The 23,474-nt window shown below is 36.4% G+C and overlaps 1 protein-coding gene across 3 annotated transcripts in view; it reads left to right on the plus strand.

Annotated features, from left to right (window-relative positions):
- The window catches only part of LOC117176944 (tyrosine-protein kinase-like otk), a 329,105-nt gene that overhangs the window by 249,629 nt on the left and 56,002 nt on the right, over positions 1-23,474 (plus strand). For all 3 annotated transcript variants that reach the window (XM_033367348.1, XM_033367349.1, XM_033367350.1), the window contains one exon: positions 4,417-4,980. In XM_033367348.1, the coding sequence (XP_033223239.1) occupies positions 4,417-4,980 (564 nt within the window). The remainder of the gene's footprint in view (positions 1-4,416; positions 4,981-23,474) is intronic.

Genomic DNA, 23,474 nt, shown 5'->3' on the forward strand with positions numbered 1-23,474 from the left:
TAAGAAAGACTTTGTGGGTGTAATTAATGACTCTGAGACTTAAATAAGCACGTTCTACATATGGTTAGTTGGTTGGGTAGGGCGTGGGTGGAGCCCGATGTGCAGCCACCTCCACGTGGCGGGCTCCGGGTCACTCGAAGTAGTAGAACTCAGTGAGCTAGGAGCTGCACAGGTATTTATACGTTTTACCCGAAAATACGCAATTTTGAGCCATTTCCCCCTCCATGAGGATTGGCATGGGGTGACTTTAACGACTCGTTACGGACCTCTAAGTACCCTCTGATGACTTTTCATCGTAAAGTCACCCTTGGAAGGCATCGGTATCGATTTTAAGCCCATTTTTGCAAAACCTTAAATTTTAGTGGTTTTTAGTGAAATTTCGAGTTTTCACCCTTAAAGAACAGGCTGAAGATATTATCCGATTTTAAAATTTCAAAGTGCGCTGAGTTTCGGATTGGATCGGGCCACTTTTCCGCACCCAGGCGATTCCCGGACGCACAATGTTGGTTTTTCGCCCCAGCCTAATGGATAGCCCGGATCCAATCATATGCTACCTTAATTTTCAATCTTGAAATAAAAAGAAAAATGTGTTTAACCTTACTCCGGAGATAAGAGATTAATTGAAGATTTCGCAAGAGGACGAATGGTATCATTCCGACGTAGAAAGTCAGAACGAAAACGATGATTTTCCAGGTATCCATCAAATATTTGATATTTTAGGCGATACAGAAGTATCGGATAATGAAGAAGGAATTTAATGTGGGCGGCTAGGGAAACTCACACAAAAAGCACCCCAAACACTACAGTTCTGATAATTAAAAATAAAAATAAAAAAATAAAAATGTAAAAAGCATAAAAATACTCAAATTAAATTAAGAACAAATAAAAATTTAAAACCCCTTGTGGCAGATAACTTATTATAAATAAGTTTTTTATTTCACGTAGATCATTTTTTAAATACTTTTCAATATTTTTGTCCTCGGTATTGAATCTGCTAAATCCTTTTTTTTTATTCTGACATCAGACTCGTAATGAGCGCCCTCGAAAACCCGTAGGTACCACGTTTCAAGCAGATACAATAATTTTTTCAAATACTCGTCCGCCCTTTCGGATCCGCTTTTGTTTTTAAATTTTGACTTCAGATTCGATGTCAGCGGCCGCTAAAACCCATAGATAACACGTTTCAAGTAGATCTAATAATTTTTTGAAATACTTATCCGCCATATTGGATCCGCCATTTTGTTTTTTGAAATTCTGATATCAGATTCGGAATCAGCTCCCTCGAAAACCATATATAATTGACCTTGCAACTCATTTTTTTCACATTTTAATGTGTTTTCCGACTTTTGGCCACGGAACCGCGTCGCCTTAACCACTGTGGATTGGTATGATCCAAATAGCTCCAGGATGCCAGAGGAGGACTTCACGCTCAACCATTCAGGGACTAGAACCAACTAAGCGTATAATTATTGCCATCTATGACCCTTTAATTCACTTACGTATTTCAACCATATCTACAAAATTACACCATATTAACAAATTATCTACGAGTTTCGAAACCTATGAGAATGAACACTCTGACGTCTCCAAAGTCACTTCGCTAGAACCAAGTCTGAATCGATAATTCCTAATGATGCCTTAAGTAACCCAAGGTTCAGGATGCCTAAGCAGACACTACAGCCTGACTAAGACGGTCCAGGTTTTCATCCGCAGTATACTTAACGATATACCCAGTACCATCGAAGTTACAAGACCATCTGGACATTACAGAACAACGTAGTGCAAGGTGATCAGTGTTATAAGGGAATTAATTCCTAAAAAAAGTGTAGAAAGAGGATGGGCGAAACATGATCTACATTTCTGGATTAAAACATTGAAGGTGTTAGACACGGGTACTTCCATTCTCACTGCATATCATCACCAAGAAGTTTTTTTCATTCACTGACAAAATAACAATCAGAACTGTCAGTCGTCACTAAAATTCCTCATCTCATTAAAATTCCTGCTTATAATCAACGTGAGCAAAATCCACTATTTCGAACCTTCATTAATTCATGATTAACCTACTTCTTACAATGTTGTCCAATGCATGGGTACATCATCTCGGGATTCAAAAAAACTCATATTTGAGCAATTTATTCATTTTACCCGCATCACACCTATAAAGGTGTAAATCCTGTATCGAGATAATTACAATCCACTACAAATGACACATAGTGTTACTAAGTTCCTAGTGAGATAAAGGCAAGCGCCAGTCGGCTAACTCGGACACTGGCAACAAACGTGGACGTTTGTTGAAAATTCCGGGGCGTGTTTGTTATAGTGGATCCTGTGCAACGTCTTACTATTCATGCTCACTGAATACTACCATCGATCCGCAATGCCACTAGATGTTAACTAAGAACGTTAATTATTAATAAAAACTAAAAACTCATAAAGATAAATCAATAACTTCTGATATTGGCAATGGATACTGTTTTGTCAATGAAAAAACTAGGCTTTAGTAAATTAATAAATTATGAAATTATGTATTAACAACTTAGTTAAATAATAATTGAGTAACCTCCTCAATAGACGGATTATTTATTGGCTTCAATTATTTTAGAAAGTCTTCAAGTAGTAATAACTAATAGCCTGGTTAGGTCAATATAAAATATATTTATGACAATACATTTGCTCATTAACACAATCAACCAACAAATTAGTACATGAGTTTATTAAATAATAGAATTATTAATTTGCAAATTATATTCGAAAACTCACAAAATTATAAGTAAAGCATTTAAACATTTTGATCAATTATTTTAGTAAGTCTCCAAGTAGTGATAACTAATAGCCTGGGTAGGTCAATATAAAATATATTCAAGACAATAAATTTGCTGATTAACACGATCAACCAACAAATTAGAACACGAGTTCACGAATTTTTTTATTCAAATAATTAATTAAATATTATAAGTTAGATGCTTAGCAACACCGCCAGTGCCTTCAGGAGTCTGAGTTGCATGCATTTATGAAAATTCAGCACTTAGTAGGTCACGCGCCTACTAGGTGAATCCCACCTATCGCCTCGAGCTAGTCGTTCGTCACTACTTTCTATCATCAAAACTAGTGTTGTGATAAGAAGTTCGAATTAAAGTCCAACTTGCCAGCCGGCATTTAACTTACCGCTGGACTCGGTACGCGGATTGTCCCTGTCACAATAAAGATGGTTTGTATGACGTTAAACTTAAAAGCCAATGGATGAAAATCTATAAATTCATTGAAATTAATTAACTGTATGCAGCCAGAGTTCGGGTTTTCATTAACGAAAGACTAGAGTGGAGTGATAGTTTGCGCATGGTGTCACGCGGCGTGAAGAAATGCTGAAAGACGCTCCGCGTAAAAACAAGAACTTTGACTGAACCGGCTTTATTATTTATGTTATTCTTGAAAAAAAAACAATAGAGTCATTTAAAATTATTTACATAACCCATAAATATTTCAGGACAGAACACCATAGAAAAATAAGGATAAGACATTCCCTTCCGGATTTACTTATTAGTTTGGGGCCTCCGGCAAACGAGTTTAAAATTAAACTTTGACAGTCAACACATTTCCTCTGTAAATAACTTAATTATAAATTCTAAGTGTCTCAAGTCGTCAAACTATAAATTACGATATTATAATATTTGAATATCACGTCTGACTTACAAATGAAGTGTAAATATAAAATACTTTGGATGTTTTAATTATGTCAGTTATTTTTTTAGTTTTAACCAATTGTATCTATCAGTAACTTTTCTGGTTTAAAACTTAATACGTACATCATCCGAAATTTAAATTTAACCAAATTATATCTAATTTAATCTACATATCAGCCCTTAAAACGTAAAACTTTTACGTACAACCAATTGTAAGCAATTATAAAAGCACTTTTAAATATCAATCTTTTTCTGGTACTAACTCATAGCAGATATTTAAATTTACATTATTGTTTAATCAGGAATTACTTTAATTATAATATTAAATTTTATATTGTACTTGCTTAGTTTTTAAATATTAATGATATATTCAACATATTCAAATTCGTTTTCAAAATTAGAATACAACAGATTGGGACTTACGAAATAACACACATACCTAACTTTAATTTCTGCTGACGAATTCATTTCGATTTGTTTCGATTCAAAAACATTCGAATTTTACGTGCTTCTCGGTTCACAATTCGAAAATACATTGGGTATATTTGACAGAATTTGATATTGCCAGATCAAATCAATTTTTTTCAAACCTTTCCATTCGAACTAGGTAGTTAGAAAGTAAAATCTTTTGACTTCCACCCGCCTCAAAATATGCTTCATGCAGCGACAAAATCTAAAAATAAATTTGAGACCATTAGTTAACCTATTAATGAACAAGATGTACTTTCCGCAGGACTACCGTCTATAGTTCGCTCACCACAGTCTTTTTCTGTAATGGAAGGAGATCCTGTTACGCTCTCCTGTTTTTACAATGGAATGGAACCGCCAGTAACGCACGTTAGGTGGCTCAAAGATGGTGAACCGTTAAAGGCATCAGGTGGTCCAACTAGACATCGCGTAAGTGATCATCTCGGAAATGTAACATTACACTTCAGGAATGTCGGTCTAGAAGATCAGGGTACATACATGTGCGAAGTGTTCACCAAAGGATTCAAGAGTATTTTTACAGAAGCTGCGACGCTAACTGTTAAGGAAAAATTAAAGTTTTCTCCACAGCCTGTTAGCAGACGTTTAGAACGTGGCTCAACTTCCAAAGTTTCTTGTAAGGCGCAAGGTTCTACTAATCCAAGTATAAAATGGATTACAGATGATGGAAAAGACTTTGCTAAACACGTTCAGGATATCAACGGTACCCTTCATTTCAATGGTGTTTTGGAAAGTGATAAGGGGCATTATACGTGCATAGCGACCAATCCGCAAGGTTCCATTAATCACACCATTATTGTAGATGTCGTAGGTAAGTAAAAAGTAAAACTATTTCTAGAGTGTTAATAATTATAATCCCTCAAAAATATTTAAAGTAGACAAATTAATACACAATGTTTAGTAACCTGCGATTTATCGAAAAATCGACAAGAAACCTTCATACCGACCGGATTAGGAATAATTGTATTCAATAGCTTTTTGAATGTAAAATGGGACGATGGTCGTGGGGGCTAAAGCGCAAGCTTTGGACCCACTCTGTCAGCTTGAAGAATCGATTCCCGCCGCGCACTCTGGAAGAGCCTCGGAGGCCCATGTGGTAAACACTAGCCTAGCAACTATGTCACTATGTCGTCTGCATATGCCAGTTTTGCTTTCCTATCCTAACTCCTCCCCAACCTTTTCTCCTCATTTCTTCTTTCAAAAATTTCGATGCTCTCTTTATACACTATCACATAATCAAATACCGTTCCCCTTTCACCTCTTAAATCTGTATATTCTTCTTTCTCATCTCCCTCTATATTTCCGTTTTAGATAAACCATCCCAACTCCTCTAAGCACTTCAATAATTTTTTTCCCTCCCCATTTAGTACCTTATCTTTGGATTTTCTTCCTCTCTCTTTTCACCATTCCTTTCCTCCTCTATCTCCTGTTCTCACATTAAAATCCTCACCTATTATAAGCCTAGTCTCTTCTATATTTTCTTCACTCATTCTTTTCATCTCCTCTGCTTTCTCCTGCATATCATCACTTACATAAGCCCTCACTACCCATGTCCAAGAAGTTGGCCCCGCCATTTTTTATTTTCTAAAAAATGTAAGTTGTGCTGAATTGTGCTAGGTTTGTGCTGAATTGTGACGTAATTTTTTTTTAAAAGCAAAATTGGAGCCAAAATTGAAAAACATTTGAGGGCCAGCACCGCCATTTTGTTTTTCCAAAAAAAAAAAGTTGTGCTATATTGTGCTAGGCTTCTGATGAATTGTGCCGTAACTTTTTTTTATAAAATAAAAATTTTAGTCAGAATCTCAAAAAAACTTATGATCCATCGAGTCGCTATTTTTTTAAAAAAAAAAGTAAAATTGGAGCCGATATGCCAAAAAAATTTCTCCGTGCTAGAAACGTTATTTTGTTTTTTCGAAAAAAAAAATAATATACTGAATTATGCTAGGTATGTGCTCAATTGTGCCGCAAATGTTTTTTCCTAGAATTAAAATTTGAACCGAAATTAACAAAAAACCATTTTTGTGACATTACAAAGAAGAATGTTTAAAATGCAAATTTCAAAAATCTGAAACTTTTGTTCGATTGTGCTACGCGTGCGAAATACTTATTGTATCATTCAATTTTTACTAAGGTCTAAATTTTTTAAGGAGATATTAGTTTCTTCTTCATCAGAATAATTTTTGAAACTCGAAAATTTTTTAAATGCAAATTTGAAAAATCAGAAAGTTGTGCTGGGTTCTGTTATGTATGACAATAATTAATTGGCACGCTTAGCACAACCCAGCACAACTTCCGGATTTTCAAAATTCGCATTTTGAAAATTTTTTGATTTTAAAAATTATTCTCACGAAAAAGAAACTATTATTTCATTCAAAAATATTGACCTGAGTAAAGAGTGGGTAGGACAATAATTGTTTTGCACGCTTACCTGAACACAGCACAACTTTCAGATTTTTGAAAGTCGCATTAAAAAAATTTTTGGATTTTAAAAATTATTTTAATGAAAAAGAAACTAGTATTTCATTTTAAAATATTGACCTGAGTAAAAAGTGCTTTAGGCAATAATTGTTTTGTACACCTAGCACAACTTAGAACAACTTTCGGATTTTCAAAACTCGCATTTTGAAAATTTTTTGATTTCGAAAATTATTCTTATGAAAAGAAACTGGTATTTCATTAAAATATATTGTCCTCAACAAAAAGTGGGTGGGACAATAATGGGTTTTCATGCATAGCACAACCCAGCACAACTTTCAGATTTTTGAAATTTGCATTTAAAAAATTTTCGAATTTTAAAAATTATTATGATGAAGAAGAAACTAGTATTTCCTTAAAAAATTTAGACCTGAATAAAAATTGGGTGAGACAATAAATTTTTTGCACGCGTAGCACAATCGAACAAAAGTTTCAGATGTTTGAAATTTGCATTTTAAAAATTCTTCTTTGTAATGTCACAAAAATGGTTTTTTGTTAATTTCGGTTCAAGTTTTAATTCTAGGAAAAAACATTTGAGGCACAATTGAGCACAAACCTAGCATAATTCAGTATATTATTTTTTTTCGAAAAAACAAAATGACGTTTCTAGCACGGAGAATTTTTTTTGGCATATTGGCTCCAATTTTCATTTTTTTTTTTATAAAAAAATTATTTTGATGAAAAAGAAACTAGTATTTCACCAAAAAATATAGACCTGAGTAACATAATGTACAGGAAAACATATGTTTCTGGCGCCTAGCAAAAACTGGGACAGTTTTTAGATTTTCGATATTCACACTTTGAAAAAATTTGAATTGAAAAAATAATTTTGAGAACAAAAACTTTATTTTCACCAAAAAATATGGTCTCAGCTAAAGAGTGTATAAAACGATAATTATTTTGTGCGCCGAGCAAAATACAGCACAAGTTCCAGATATGCAAAATTCGCATTTTTTATATTTTCTTTTGCAGTGTCACGTGTAACCTCTTGATAACCTTCCACTTACTCTTTCCCATCCCTTTTCATCTAGCCAGATCGCCATCACTATGACTACATCCCATTGTGTCAAATTTCTCATAAGCTCCCTATCCTTCTCTCTAATCCTGCTATAATCCAGTAAAATATCTTCCATTATTCCCTACTTTAGTTTATCCTTTCTTTTTCCTTGTTACTATTTCTTATTTTCCTATCTCCCGTTTCTTCCTCTCCTAGATTCCTGTCACCTCATTTCTTACTATCTCTTCCCTTTCGTCATCCTAATCCCATCATCTTTCGTCTATCTGTATTCTCCCATACTTAACCCAGGTTCCTCTTTCCTTTTTTCTTTCCTCTTCCGCTATTTTCCCTATCGTATACTGCATCTTCCTTTCTACCCATGTCAAATTATCCTCTATTCTCTCCGAGCTTCCATGTAGCACCCTCAGCTTTTCTTCAGAAACTTCCATTACTTCTATAATAACTTCGCTAATTTCTTACAGTCTTTCCTCTTTTATCGGAACTTTAGTTTCATCTCCGCTTCCCTCAATACCCTCACTATTATCATCCTTCTCTACAAAACAATGCTTTTCTGTCGGCGATCTGAACGTTTCTAAGGATTTTAAACTTGAACCTATATCGTCTTCCTCTTCACTGTTTCCCCGTTCTCCTCTCTTCCTGCTGACAAAATCCGTAATCAATTCCGCCTTCTATCCTTCCCTGCCTCTATCTATCGTTGCGGTCTGGCACCTGTCTTGCCCACCCTGTCACAAATCTTAAACCAACCTAACCTCAACTTCCACACAAATCTGTCTCAATCCACAAAAATATCTTCCACCCCTTTTCAATCTTACAATCCCTCAATTAATCTCACATCCAAACCCTTCTGCACACTTCCACAAACCACTTACCTCAAATAGCGGTGGTATAAGCAAAGTCACTTTGTTCCACCTGTCCAATAATAGTTTTCCGATGATTTTTTTTCGCTTGTACACTTTCTTCTTAGTGAATTTGTTGATCACTCGGTAAAACGAAACGCGTTAGTGTGCGCTGTCTGGAAAACGTTAAGCATAAAGAGTAACATCATGCTCAATATTCCTGCCATTTTCTCCATAAATGAGAATTATTTCAATTTTTTCTGGTACATATAAAACCTTCATTGTAAAAGTATAACGCGAACGACCTTAATCAGCACGACCAAACCATCCAAATCAAAGAATCTAAGAAATTATCTCTGGTATGAGACTCAGGAAATGTTAGTCCAAGCTGCGCAATGAGTTTAGCCTACGCAAGTCGGTTCGAAAGCGTGTTTCTATGCACGCATCCAAAAAGACTCAAAATGACATATCCAGAGGCTGCGCGCTATAATGAGAAAGTTAATAGACTTTGTAAGGATATGGGTGAAATGATGTAAAGAGGTAGGAAACGTTGAGGATATGCCAGATAGGGGTATGACGCGTGTGACCATGAAAAAGGAGGATAAGATGATGATCAAGCTTTTTGAGAAGCACCCTATTTATAATTTTCAGCGAGCCTAATAAGTTTTGTCAAGAAGGCTACAGATGATACTACGCCGTTTGAGATCTGCCAGCTATGGAGAGAGGATCACGGTGTTGAAACCGTTCTTGACACCGGAACACATTGAAAAGCGACTTCCATTGGGCGAACGAAAATATCCAACGCGACTGGTTGAACGCCTTGTTCACAGGTAAATCATCGTTCTGGGAATGTGTTCGTATACCACGTGCGTGATCCATACACGGTCTACGATCCGTCAAGCGCAGCGTTATGCATCTTGTCTAGGCCCATGTCTAGACTTGCTTGTGCTAGCTGGGGTTTGGCATAATGCACGTGTGCACTGGAAACCTAAAAGCTGAAAGGACGTTTAAAATCTAACAAGCGGCTTTGATAAAGTCTACAGAGCAATGATTTGGGCAAGGAAATAGAGAATGGATACTTCAGAAGGACAACAACCCAAAACACCGCAGCCATCTGTACAGCCAGTGGCAAGATGAAAATAGGTTCACTGTCTTGAACTAGTGTGGTATACAATGGAGCAGACGTGTCGGGGAAAGCGTGTCTTCATTATTAAGTAGCTGAACAGACATCTGCGTGAAATTTGGAAATCCCTAAACTGTGGCCGTATGTTTGGTGGAGAGTATGCCCCGACGCAACGCTGCCAAACATAATTGACACGCCTGGGGATTAAACGCTATATCAGATAAAAAGATCACAGTTCAAAACAAACCGACCATTTGATATCTCTATATTTCGTTTGGAAGCACATTCCTTGAACAGTCAACAATGTCCACATTGGGCACAAAATTTGGCTACGTCTTTACGATAACCTAACGACTTCTTTAGGACTACTTTACGACATTCTAAGTCTACGTCATTACGGTCCTTTACGACGTAGTAAAGACATCGTCAGATCATATGACGTCTTTACGATATTGTAAAGACACCTTAACGACATGGACACAGGAAGTCGTAAAGTCTTCGTGAAGATGTTATAACGATGTGGTAAATACATCGCCAAATTTTATGCTAACTGTGTCATTTTTCGTCAGTGTAGCACCATCTGGCGCGAATCGATAAAATTTTTTTAATAAAACTTACATATTTGTTTATGGAGAACCTGAATCTGCTAATAAAAAATATAGGTTTCCATTTAAAAAGAAAGATGTTAACGCCCTTGCCGCCCCAGGATGTGGATCAAGTTTTTACGGTGTCGGTTTTTATCACCTTTCAAAAATAAAAAGGTTTTATTGAGGACATTTTTTTCGTTTGATGCGTCTTCTCAAAATATTTCGATGTCACAAGATAAAAGAATTACTCTCTACAAAAAAATGTTGCCAATTCAAACTATAAATATACAAGTATCTTTATAAAAATATAAGGAATTTTTGTTCATATTTGTTGCGTATGTTATAAATGATTGAGCAATACCCTCTCATAATAAAGTCGGCAATATGAGCTGAGATTTTGAAAACAATCCACAAAGAGTGGCGTTCGGTTGTTGGTGTCAGTCGTTTAGATGCTGTGGTGCTCCAAGAACCAAGAGATCCTGACAGTTGCTTTGAATTTCTTTGACGATATTTCGAGCATTTCTTTCTTGTGATGTGACTTTTGAAATTATATTTAATCAAATTTTCTGCTACAGAATTAATTAAATGCTCCTCGGCCTGAAGTAGTGGACTTTTATAAAAAACAAAAACATTTTTCTCAGCTCGGCGTCACTTATTAGCGATCTCGAACGAAAAGTATCTTGTTCCTTGCCCCTTATAAAACTGCATAATTATCTAAAGGAATCAGTGCACAAGAATTCGACAGAATAAAACCGTCGGTTATGCGGTATAAAATCTTGCCAGATTTGATACTAATTTTTATTTTTCATAGGCTAATTTATCCTAACCAAGATCAGTATGTAAAGAAACTTTCTGGGAAACCCATTTTTTAGGTTTTCGATGAAGTAGACCGCTAGGACAGGGAATATATACATCCTGTAGTGGTGCCAACAATCGGACACTGTTGGCACTAAACCATCGAAATTTATTGACTTCACGTTGCAAAAAGCGGATATAGAAATATTGTAAAAATATATATTGAGGCAATATTCCGTTTTACTAGGGCATGTTTACTATTTCATGTCCACCACATTATATCCGTTATTTTGAATTTGGAAAATCTAACTTCAGATTTGGATTCAGCGACTCCAAAAATATTGAATATGCAAATATCACGTGATTCTGGATTGTTTTTCATAAAAAACATTTCTTCTACGATCTCTCTTTTTCACTGACTGTAAAGAGGTTAAAAGGTGCTCAATCATTTATCAGGCTAGATATTGAAAATGGTTATTTATAGATTCTAATTCGGAAAAATTTATTCATGTAGTAATCACGCTGAAAAAAATTTTTTTAATGAATTTAGCTAATGGTTCTTTTCTTCGAAAAAAAGTCCAATATTTCTGTTCTCCCTCTGGTCGGTCTGGAACCAAGCGGACACCAAGCCCGAAATCAGCCAACCATATTTATTTACTTTCCATTTAGCGCTTTAAAGGTGATTTAATTCAAAATTATGCGAATAATAGAACAGCGACTATTACAGTTTTTGAAAATGGGTTATTTTTCCATTTTTTGATAACCTTAATTGAAATACTATCTAAGTTTTATTTGATTTAAAGTTTTCGTTTTGACAAAATTGTAAGTGAGTTCGTCGAAAAATACAGAAATATTTTATTTTTGTGAACCTTTCGATTTTACGCATTGGATCCCATGGAAAATTGAGAATATTACTTTATCAGGAATATATTAAGTTTGTGAAGAAACACTTATTGCTGGTTCCGACCATTAAAAACGATGTTTTTGCGTTTGTCCGGAGCCATTGTCTGGCCCTACCCCCGGTTTGGTCCTAATGCCACTCCCAACTGAACCATGGCCGCCATCCAAGTGAAGCCTATTGTGGATGGCACTATGTGATACTGGTGACTTAACCGCATAATTCCTTGCCTTGAGGAGTTAGCCTAATGCAACGTGTCTGATTGCAAGAGCCGTAATTCTCGGGCGATAAGGTCGCCATTTCCCTGCGCCAAAATGTTGTCATGTTTAATGTTGTCACAGGCTTAAGATGGTTACTGCCCAACATGTGGAAGGCATTTTTGGTTAGAATTGGATTTTTATTTAATTATTTTGCATGGGACAGACGCATTTTTATAATGCAATCAAGTGATCTGATGATAAAAACCTGCCCCGACGATGGGGGGGACCTACCGCTTAAGGAGGGCTCCGAACCCAAGATGGTGTCATTTCCACCTTAAAATACCGTCGCCACATTTTGTGCCAAGACATCCCCGATGATAGCTGCAGGGCGTGCCATGCACACCCCGAGCATTTAGTTCACATACTATCTAGTTGTCCAACTCATGAGGGAAAGACCTACATCCAAAGGCACAATGTGGCACTAAGAGTGCTTTATTACCATCTCTGTCACTCTTGCGGCATTAACCTTAATATCGCTCCTCTAAATGGTCTTAGGGTAATCCAGTCAATTTTCGCGAATGGGAAGTGCTCCCAGTGAAATCCCGATAAAATTTCAGCCACAACCACGTCTCACACCCGTGAGATAGGTGGTTACAATGTGTAACGGAATCAATACGACGATCCGGCAAAAGTTTCGTGCACCCTGAGAACACGGAGCGACCCAAGGACGACTGACTTCTGCATTGTTCCTGCAAGTGTTTGAGCATATTCTTGACACGCAGGGATGTTTTTCAGGTAACAGAAACAATTGTCGAGAATTTAAAGTTCCAGTATATGCGGCACTTCGCATTTTCGACAATTGACTCGATTTCCCTAGAAGCATTTAGAGGAGCGATATTAAGGTTAATGCCATATGAGTGACAGAGATGGTAATAAAGTACTCTTAGTGCCGCATTGTGCCTTTGGATGTAGGTCGTTCCCAAATGAGTTGGACAACTAGATAGTATGTGTGCTGTACCCAAAATAAGCCTGTTGTGAAGACATTTAAGATTCAATATTCCGCGACCACCTTTCCGGCGTGAGATGTAGAGTCGCAGAATAGAAGACTTAAGATGCATACTTTTGTTCATGTGCATAACGTTTCGTGTCCCAATATCAAGTAATCTAAGCTCGTTCTTAGTCCATGAAACTACTCCCAATGATTAGCGTACTACCGGGACGGCAACCATTTTCGTTGCAGATACTTTGTTCCTCGCCGACAGTTTGGAAGACCAAATCTACCGGATAAGACGTTTGTATCTTCAATTCAAATAAACATTGGCGCATTTATCTATCCCAAATTCCATTCCAATTTCCTTAGCATATCGTTCAACAATCCCTAGAGATAGATGTAGTTGCTCCTTGTTTTTAGCATAGACATTAAGATCGTCCATGTAAAACACATGAGTTACCTTGTACTTTCAATCTGCAGGTTTGCCGCAAAAGTACCCGTCGGAATGGCGAATTGCTAGAGATAGTGGCAATAATATAAGGCAAAAGGGGAGTGGGCTCATGGTATCGCCCTGAAAGACACACACTGAATGCGGGCGCGTACTCTGTTGCCCAGCCTATATTTATGGCGAGTTGATGCATTCGTGTTTTGGCCTAATGATCAACCGTTGGTTTTCTTTAACGGTACGCATCGGCCAAAGAACTGGCTGCATTAAACACACAACAATGGATAGCCTAGAGGTCGGATTCTTCGGAAAAATGTTCACGAAGCTCATCATCCATTTCAGCTAGATCTTTAGGCTTTAGAGAAACCTGAGTGTTGATGCTTCTCCGGGACATAAAGCATAGCTCTTCCTCTTTCGGATGCCTGCCCGCGGTTGGTCTTAGTGTCGCCTCTCTTTCTCTGTTGCTGGCTTGTTCTAGCTGTGGTAGAGTAATTGTTCCGCTTACATAGCCCCTTTTTTGGAATAGTTCGGCATGGTTTCGCAGACGTTGATGAGAAAAGTGCGATAGCTCCGGGTGTTGCTCGCACCACAGAGCATGTAGTCATGCTATGTAATCCCGTTCAGGGGCCACACTCGCATTGTCGGCCGACCCATTGTTGGGACCCCTGCTCGTTCTGCTGTTTTGAACCGCACATACTACAACTGTGTTTGGTGTTGTCATTGTTGTCATTGTTCAGTTCGAGCATTTAGCTTCGATTTTAATTTCAATCGTGCCGTTTTCAACCGTAGCCAATGAGAGCGCTCGCTAAAGCCACGAGGCCTGTCAGTTGTTTCTCGAGCTTGTGGCACGTCACTCACGTCATTTTAATCTGTGAACCACCCATGCGTGAGAATGACAACCGTGTAAGCTGAATCGGCGCAGAGTGAGCTACACCGGTCAACCGAGACCCGGACAGGACCGGCGAACCGCAACCGAAAACGGCTAGTCTGAATTGACCTTTACTCGCATTGGAGTGTTCCACATGGATCTCTATGTTGACTCGCCACTTCACTTACCTGCGCCACATACGCGACGCAACACTTAGTCCGGCACACCTACTGTACGTAGTGTACACTTAAAGATATCGACTGCTAGTGCTTTTACAGTTCGAATACTAAACAGCCGGTGAAGAATTCCTATGTGGCCGTGTTTTCCGCCTTTCAACGTGAAGTGCAGGTGTCGTGAGTGAATTAACGATTCACGATTACCTAGCCGTGAATCTGTCGATGTTGAGTGTGTGTGTGTCGAGGGTGTAGTTTGGTGTTAGGGCCCTCCGGCCCCACGCATTCCTGGTGAACAAAGTAAACAAAAAGTTTGCAGGAGTTAGTTGATAGAGTTTTTATATATTTTATTATAAACCCCCAGTCTGGTGACGGATCGGAACGGTCGACTTACAATACCTAGACCTCAACAGGATGTATTCACGGCAACAAGCCGTCCCTATTGAGGATTCTGTCATATGGTAGCGCTTAGGAATCTGTACTCGACCAGGTATGGCTTAACTGAAAATTCCGTACAATAAGTATAGTCTTATGAAAAAATAACCAATAACGAAACGTCAGTATCTGTCGGAGCTGTTGACGCTGGACTGCATGAAAAGTTAGGTTAACTGTCATTATTTTAACCCCAAAATTTAAATATATCATGTAAGTCAATATTTAATTTCTTTCGGGATACGAACAGAAGTTCTTAAGGATCGAGTAAAGTATAATTTGTTCGAAATTGAATTTATATACAAGCTTCCTCCGCAATAAAAAATCGAAGTTGGGACAAAACTTAAATAAAAAGAACAAATTTGCAACGTCAGTTTGTTTTTACAGAGATGAAATTTATTATTTTTTCAGTACAGGTTTTACTTTTTAAGGGCAAATCGTAGTCTATGCCGTAATAAAAATCTGACATCGTACCATTTAATTTTTTACGCCTGCTCATTTTCAAATTAAATAATATTGTGGGTTGAAACTTTTGGAAATTGAAGAAAATATATGAGCCGATCGCTTTGTGACCCTTTGCGTTTTTACTTTTCACTGATAATCTGTTATTTATCAATTCTGTATGTGAACCGTCTGTCGTCTGCTCCGACCTTGTTTTGTAAAATTGCAAAATTGATGAAAAACAGATTATCCGTATGAAATACAAACGCAAAGGGGTCAGACAGCGGTCGGCTAATTTATTTTCTTTAATTTTCAAAAGTTTTAACCAAAAATATTATTTACTTTGAAAAGAAGCTCTTTACTTTTCTTAAGCTTTTTAACTTCTTGAACTTTCTTTGACTTTTTAGCTTTTTTAACTTTCTTAAGCTTTCTTTAATTTTGAAACAGAGCCTTAAAACAATATACGTTAGTCTTCTTTTCCTAAAATATCCTGCCAATTCAGATGCTGCTCAGTTTTAATCGTTTTGATCAACGAATAATTTTTCCTACAGCGTTTTTTCGAATCTGAAACATGAAATTTTAAATATGAGTCTGGATAAATTGTACTGAAAATAAAAAACAATAATGATTGAAATGATTGAAAAAATAGGATCTATAAAGATCGACACTTCTGAAAAATAATTAAAGTTATGTGCTACTCAAGAATTTAAATGTCGTATTAAAATTACAGGCCTCAGACTCACTCTACAGATCCAAAATAGTGTAAATAGTGTACATTTCTGTTTAAAATAAAATCAAAATAGTGTCACACATTTTTTAAAGTATAAAAATGAACTTCAATGTTTCTTTGAAATATTTTTCGTAGTCTATAAAGATTAAAATTCCTTATTATTTATCGCAGACTTCAACTCCAACTTCAACTGTTTGGTTAAAAATTAATCTGTTTCGGTTTAAAATTAAATTTTTTGTTGAAGATTCACATTTTTGGGTGCAAAATTCAAATGTTTTATAGGAGATTCGTATTTCCTGCTCAAAAGTTAGAGGGTTTGCTAGAAAATTAAACTATTTGGTTGAAAATTTATACATATTGTTGATGTCTTTTTTCGTAGAAAATTAGTTTTCTGAATTGGAAAATTATTTAATTAAAATGTCGTTTCTTCCTTGACTAAACTATTTTTTATTGAAAATTTGACTATTTTGTTGAACATTTATCCTTTTTTTTTTGATAATTTATCTCTTTCAGTAAAAAATTTCATTTTTTGTTTGTTAAAATTATGATTGTATAGTTAAAAATTAATGTTTCGGTTAAGAAATGAATTTTTCGTCAAAAATTCATACTTTTTAATTAATAATTAAACTGTTTTGTAAAAATTCTCATTTTCGGCCCGAAAAGTAAACAATTTGAAAAAAATGGAACTATTTGAAAGATAATTGATGCCTTTTGTTGAAACTTGTATGTTTTTGGAGAAAATTAATTTTTCGATTAAAAATGCAATTGTCAGTTTGAAAATTAATCTGCTTAAAATTCATATTTTTAGATTAAAAATACAATTCCTTGGTTGAAATTTCAACTACTTTCTTAAAAGTTTTTTTTTTGTAAAAATTTTCTATTTCAGTTAAAATTATTGTCTTTTTCAGGTAAAATAATTTTTCTTAACTTTCACAATTACGCCACAATTTCGCCGAACATCACATCCATCGGTCAAAATATTTAGTTCAAAGTGTATATAATTTGTTAAAAATTTGTCATTCTTAGTATAAATTCAACTATTTAGTTCCAAATTCATGGGTTTTATTAATTCATCTTTTTTGGCAGAACATAAATCTTTTTAATTGACAATTGAACTATGAGGTGAAAAATATATATATATTGGGTTTAGAATTTGTAATTATAGCCAATTAGTGAAGAATTAAAAACACTTTTTAAGAAAAATTGAATAAATAGTGGCATTGGCAGACAATTATGAGAAAATAGTGTCTTTAGTGTAATTTTGTTTGAAATAGTTGTAAAATAGTGTAACTGTTCAAAAAAAAGTGTAAAATAGTGTAAATAATGTAGTGAGTTCGAGGCCAGAAATTAGAGTAATATGAAAGTAATAAGTTTTTCTCAAATATGTACAACCTACAGGAAAATGTAATTTAGTGATAAACAGATTTTATAATAGAGAGAAAAGATTTTATAGAGAATAAAAATCATTACTGTGAATCCAGCCCATTCTTCTCCACCAGGAATCATTTTCATACAGAATTCTTAAGCATCTTCAACTTTTAAGTTGATTACCATTTAGCTAATCTTAGGCATAGTTGCTTGTGGAGCCTTCCTCCGGATAACCGATTTCTCCTGACAGTCATGTTCTCTCCTGCCTTTGAGAAATGCCTTTCAGAGGGAACAGATAGCCATAATGGTGATGTATCTCAAAGCAATTGATGTGAGTCTGGGGTATGAACTTTTATTATCCACCGACCACTTTATTGGGTCCGTTTTGAGTGAGATAACTGGATTTCGGAGAGACTGAGTTCAGGTGGCAATTCGTCTGTTATATCCGGTTTCCTACGTTGGACCCGCTCAGCCGATTTGTGGTGTCTCGCCCAAATTGATACTTCCGGACCGTTTTTCTTTCCTGCAATCAAAATTTTAGGAATCATTACTATTGTCAAAGAATTAACACTATTTTAGCATAATATAATAGCTTTAAAAATATTACCCGCCAGAATCTCACTAGATTCATCAGATTCAGAACCATCTAGAGCAGAGGCTTGCACCTTCCTGTCAAACAGAGTTTTCACAATAGCAATAGCTCGTGCACATCGCCAGTGGTCTTTGAAATCAATTTTCTTGAAGCGTGGGTCCAAAAGAGTTGCTGCTGCAAAATGTTTCACTTCTTCCATCAGACCAAAACGCAGTTTAATTTCATCTAGCATTTTAGTTTTGAGGTTATTTGCTAGGTTACTTTTTGTTTTCATTGTACTTAGCACTTCCCTTAAACCATTTATCGTCGGGATCGCCTCACTGTTGGTAACATACTTCTCTGCTGACCACACACGCGTAATTTCTTCTAGTGGCTTCAAAAATTTTGAAACTTCTATCAGTTCTTCGATCTCTTCTGGAGTAATCATGGGAGGTGGATCAGGTTGGTTGTATATCACCTCAACGACGACACCACGTATTTCAATAAACCTGATGATCATGTAGAAAGTTGAATTCCACCTAGTCTTTACGTCTTGTTTCCATTTGAGTGAAGAGCCGGCCTTCAGTTCGTAACTTGCTTTGTTTGAGTGCTTGAACCAAGTGACAATATTCCTTACTTTCTGAATTAAATCTGGTAAACCTGTTACGCATTCTATGGAGTTTTGTGCAATCAAATTGATTTTGTGCGCAACGCTCCCTATGCGGCCTTCAGCTTCAAGAAAATCTTTAACTGCTTTAACGATATTTGAAGCGTTGTCGGTTACAATGGCAAAAAACTGGTCTTTTCTGATACCCCAGCCTACACAAACTTCTTGAATCTTTTCTGTGATATTAGTAGATGTGTGACACTTAGGAAATTCGTAGCAACCTAGTATTACGGTGGCCATCTTTGAGCCATCTAAGAAATGGGCCGTGATTCCAAGAAAACTCCTTGTATTTAGAGTGTCAGTCCACAAATCTGTCGTTAAAGTTATGTCTGCTACCCTTTTCAATTTTTCTTTATAAATATCCGAAATTTCATCGTATTTCTTATCAAGGTAACTCGCAAAAGTTTTTATGCTTGGCATTCTATAATTCGGAGCAACATACTTTATCAAATCTTTGAAGCCTTTTCTTTCGACAGTGGCTATGGCTTGACAGTCTTTGCATATCATGTGCAAAATTTTGTTTGTTAATTTTTTATATTTGGTTCCTCCTTCTTCAAAGGATATTATGTTAACAAAAACATCTTTTATGTTCTCTTTTATTCTTTCGCAATTACAACCCTTATTGTGAATTCCACTGGGGCCAGGGACAGGGTCATCGGAAGCATTGAGCTGGCTAGATGTAGATGCCTTTACTTCTGGTTCTATTTTGTATAGCATTTTGTATAGCATTGCTTCGCTTTTTGTCTTCCATTTTTTCTTTTTTCGGTCACAAGACAAAGGGTGCGCATGTTTTAAGTGATTCATCATATTTGAGATATTGCCAGAAGTTTTCACAACCTTCTCACAATATTTGCACATTGCCGTGTCGTTATTGATCGTTACAAAGTGCTTCCACACTTTGCTTTTCTTTGGAGCTATGATGATCGGATAACTCTGTAGAAGAAGAGAACGAGTTAAACTGTAGAATTTTTTAAAGTAGAAACTATCGAAATAGAGAAATTTTGAATGTAAGAAGTTCTTTAACGTCCGTAAGATCAATATTTATAAAAGGAAGGTGAAAGAACAAAAGAATTGTGATTTGAAAACCTTCAACTCTCTCAGGCAATTTTATTAGAATTGAAAATTTCAACGTTGCGAGAACACACCGTTCTCCTCTTCAGGGGTATGGTTTTGTAATAGCATTGGATTTTAGTCATGAGTAAGTAAAATCTAATAATAAGGTGAGTTGTAAAAATCTATCACTTTTGGAGTGTGTCTTGTGTTATTTTTGTATACTTTTGTGAACTCAGGATAGTTTCACAGTTATATAAAAAAGTATTATTCATAAAAATTCCTGAGATATGAAAAATTAAGAGTGGTGAAATTTTTTTGAATTCAAAAAGTCAATACTCAAAAGATTTACACCAATTTTTGGAAAAGTTTTAAAACGGATCTTTCACTTACTCATGACTAAAAATCCAATTCTCTTAAAAAACCATACCCCTGAAGAGGAGAACACTGTGTTTTCAAAACGGTGCGGTTTTAAATTCTAATAAAATTGTCTGACAGAGTTGGAGGTTTTTAAACAACAATTTTTTGTGTTCTTCCAACTTCCTTTTATAAAAAAGAAAAAATGTATTTTTGTTGGTTCGGGAAATCATATAACTTTAAAAAAGTTTTGCGAAATTTTCAATATTGTCCATGTTATTAACAATGAAAAATTATGGAAATTTGTTGCAAGATTTCTTGGCTTGGTAGTCATTGGTCCTAAGGAAAATATTCTGTTCCAAAGTTACGCAGAAAACATTGAATTTTAATGAAATTTCAGAAATCAGGAAAACAGTATTATAATTTTAGTATTTAACTTTGAAGAAAGAATCATTTTCTTAGAAAACTCACATATTTTATACGAACCTCCCTAATATGATCAAACAATACAAAATATTTTTTCTTTTTTACATTGCCGAGTATAACATTTGATCTAAATGTTTGCGTCGTTATAATTTTTTAAATGCTTAGACTGGGTGATATTATGTGTAATCGATGAATAAATATACTCGAAAAAATGTTTCGTTATATTATACGTGAGTCCCGAACATTCCAGTATCAAATGGAAATATGCAGTTTCAGTTTAAGAGGTTAGGAACTCAAGCAGATGATGTATGCAGGCTCTAAGGAAACGGGTGATGGGCAAAGTTTAGTAAATATAGATAAATACAGTAGCTTACCTTAGATTGAAAATTGCAAGGAAATTGATTTCTTTTAATTTTTTTTTCAACGAGTCACGATTCACGAAGATTGGCTAACGTCTTAGACTTACAACGACTTAGAGTTAGATGATAATGCCCTTACAGCTTAATTAAACAGACAATGGAAAAAATGAGAAATGTCGATATCAAGAGGAAAATATCGATATGCAACATCGAATATCGGTTGCACGATATCGATATTAAATATCGATATATCTTGAAGAAAATATCGACAATCCCGATATTCCGATATCGATGTTCCTTCACTAGTGTGCAACAGAAACAATTGTCGAGAATATGAAATTCCAGTATATGCGGCACTTCTCATTATCGACAGTTGACTAGATTTCCCTAGAAGCATTTAGAGGAGCAACATTAAGGTTAATGTCGTGAGAGTGACAAAGATGGTAATAATGCATTCTTAGTGCCACATAGTGCCTTTGGTTGTAGGTCGTTCCCGCATCAGTAGGACAACTATATCGCATGTGAGCTAAATGCTCGGGGTGTGCATGGCGCGCCCTGTAGGTATAATCGGCAATGTGTGTTCTCAAAATGTGGCGACGGTATGTTAAGGTGGAAATGACACCGTCTTGGCATGCCAAAATAAAACCGTCCGTTCCAGACTTCAATCCGGGTCATTTAAGAAAAGTAAAAGTTAGCGCACACGACATTGACTGATCCTCCACATTTTTGTGGAAGATGCCCTGCATCCTCTTATCGAGGAGCTGTTCACGAAAGTTTTTCTCTTGTGCTTTCTTAATCAGGGCTTTCAGGAGTGAGTAGTCGAGATAGATAAGAGCTGATGCATTTTGCTCACCCCTAATACTGAACTTTAGTCCAAGTGTTTCAGCAGCCTCCTCTGCTACTTTGTACAGAAACGCTCCTTTGCCTACTCCTTCGTGATTTCTGACCATTTTAAGAAGAGGTTCTCTTCCATTTGCGACTCTATGTGTTGTACCCAGAATAATCCTGCTGTGAAGACATTCAAGACTCAATATTCCGCGATCACCTTGACGGCATGCGGTGTACAGTCGTGGAACAGAAGACTTAAGATGCATGCTTTTGTTCATATGCATAACCTTTCTGGTCCAGATATCAAGGAATCTGAGCTCATTCTTCATCCATGGAACCACTGCAAAGGTGCCATATAGCGCTTCTATCGACGACTTCATGGTCTTCAGGGATGCCATTAAGTTTTCCTCGCTTAAAATAAACCTTTGGACCATTTATCTAACTTAACTTCCATTCCAGTTTTCATAGTATATCGTTTGACAATCCCTAGAGCTAGATGTAGTTGCTCTTTGTTTTTAGCATATATCTTAAGATCGTCCATGTAAAATACATTAGTGACCCTGTACTTTTGATCTGCAGATTTGCCGCAAAAGTAACCGTCGGAATGGCGAAGTGCTAGAGATAGTGGCAATAATGTAAGGCAAAAGAGGAGTGAACTCATGATATCGCCCTGAAACACACCTCTCTGAAAGGTGACCTTGTAAGTTGTCAAACGATTTTTTTCAGATGAGATAGTAAATCTGGTTTTCTAAAGCGGCATCGATCTCTCTATGCACGTCTCGATTTGCAGATGAACCTTTAAGCTTTCCAAAAGACAGATGATAAGTCTATGTGAGGTCGAATCGAAAGCTTTCCGGTAATAAATCAAGGACATCTATAGGTCTTGCTGGTAGAATGCCACATCTTTGCAGACACATCTAGCGATGAGCAGGTTCTCCTGAAATCCCGCTACGTCTTTCTTTGAGCCTCGTTATTCATACATTTCTTGAAACACAGGTTGAATTGCCCGAACAATCCTATCATTTAGGTTAGCTGTGAATATCTTATACAGCGTGTTCAGACAAGTCATTTGCCTGTAATTCTTTGGGTCAGTTAAGTTGCCTATTTTCGGCAGGATTATTGTGCGCCCTTCCACTAATCACACCGGAATTGGTTCTTTAGACTTCAAATATGAGGTGAAAGTACGGGCGTAATGCTGATGGGTTGTGGGAAATTTCTTCCACCAGAAGTTCTTGATGCAATCTGGTCCTGGAGCGGAATAGTTCTTTATCCCTCTTAATACTTTTTTCACCTCCTCGGTAGTGATGGGTGGGCATTCTTTATCAGGTGTTATGAGGGCATCACACAGCTTCTTGAAGCTATTTATATTTTCTGTGTCTTCGTCCAGTCTATACTGCACTGCGTATACTTCTTTTCAAAATTTTGACCTCCTCTGGCTTGGGCGGGTGGTCGACAGTAACTGGAGAGTCTTGGAAGAGTCGAGATGTATTAGGGAGAATCTGTTGATTTTCTCTGGCCCACCTCTCGTTTCGCTCTAGACTTCTCTTAGCGTCAGTTGATGCATTTGTCTTCTGGTCTTATGATCAATCGCATCCCGAGGACGCGTTCGTTGGCTTTTTCATAGGCCCTTCGTTTTGATTCTCTAGGAATCAAAACCGAACCGAATA

This window comes from Belonocnema kinseyi, chromosome 7 (assembly GCF_010883055.1).
Source record: "Belonocnema kinseyi isolate 2016_QV_RU_SX_M_011 chromosome 7, B_treatae_v1, whole genome shotgun sequence".
Lineage (NCBI taxonomy): Eukaryota > Metazoa > Arthropoda > Insecta > Hymenoptera > Cynipidae > Belonocnema > Belonocnema kinseyi.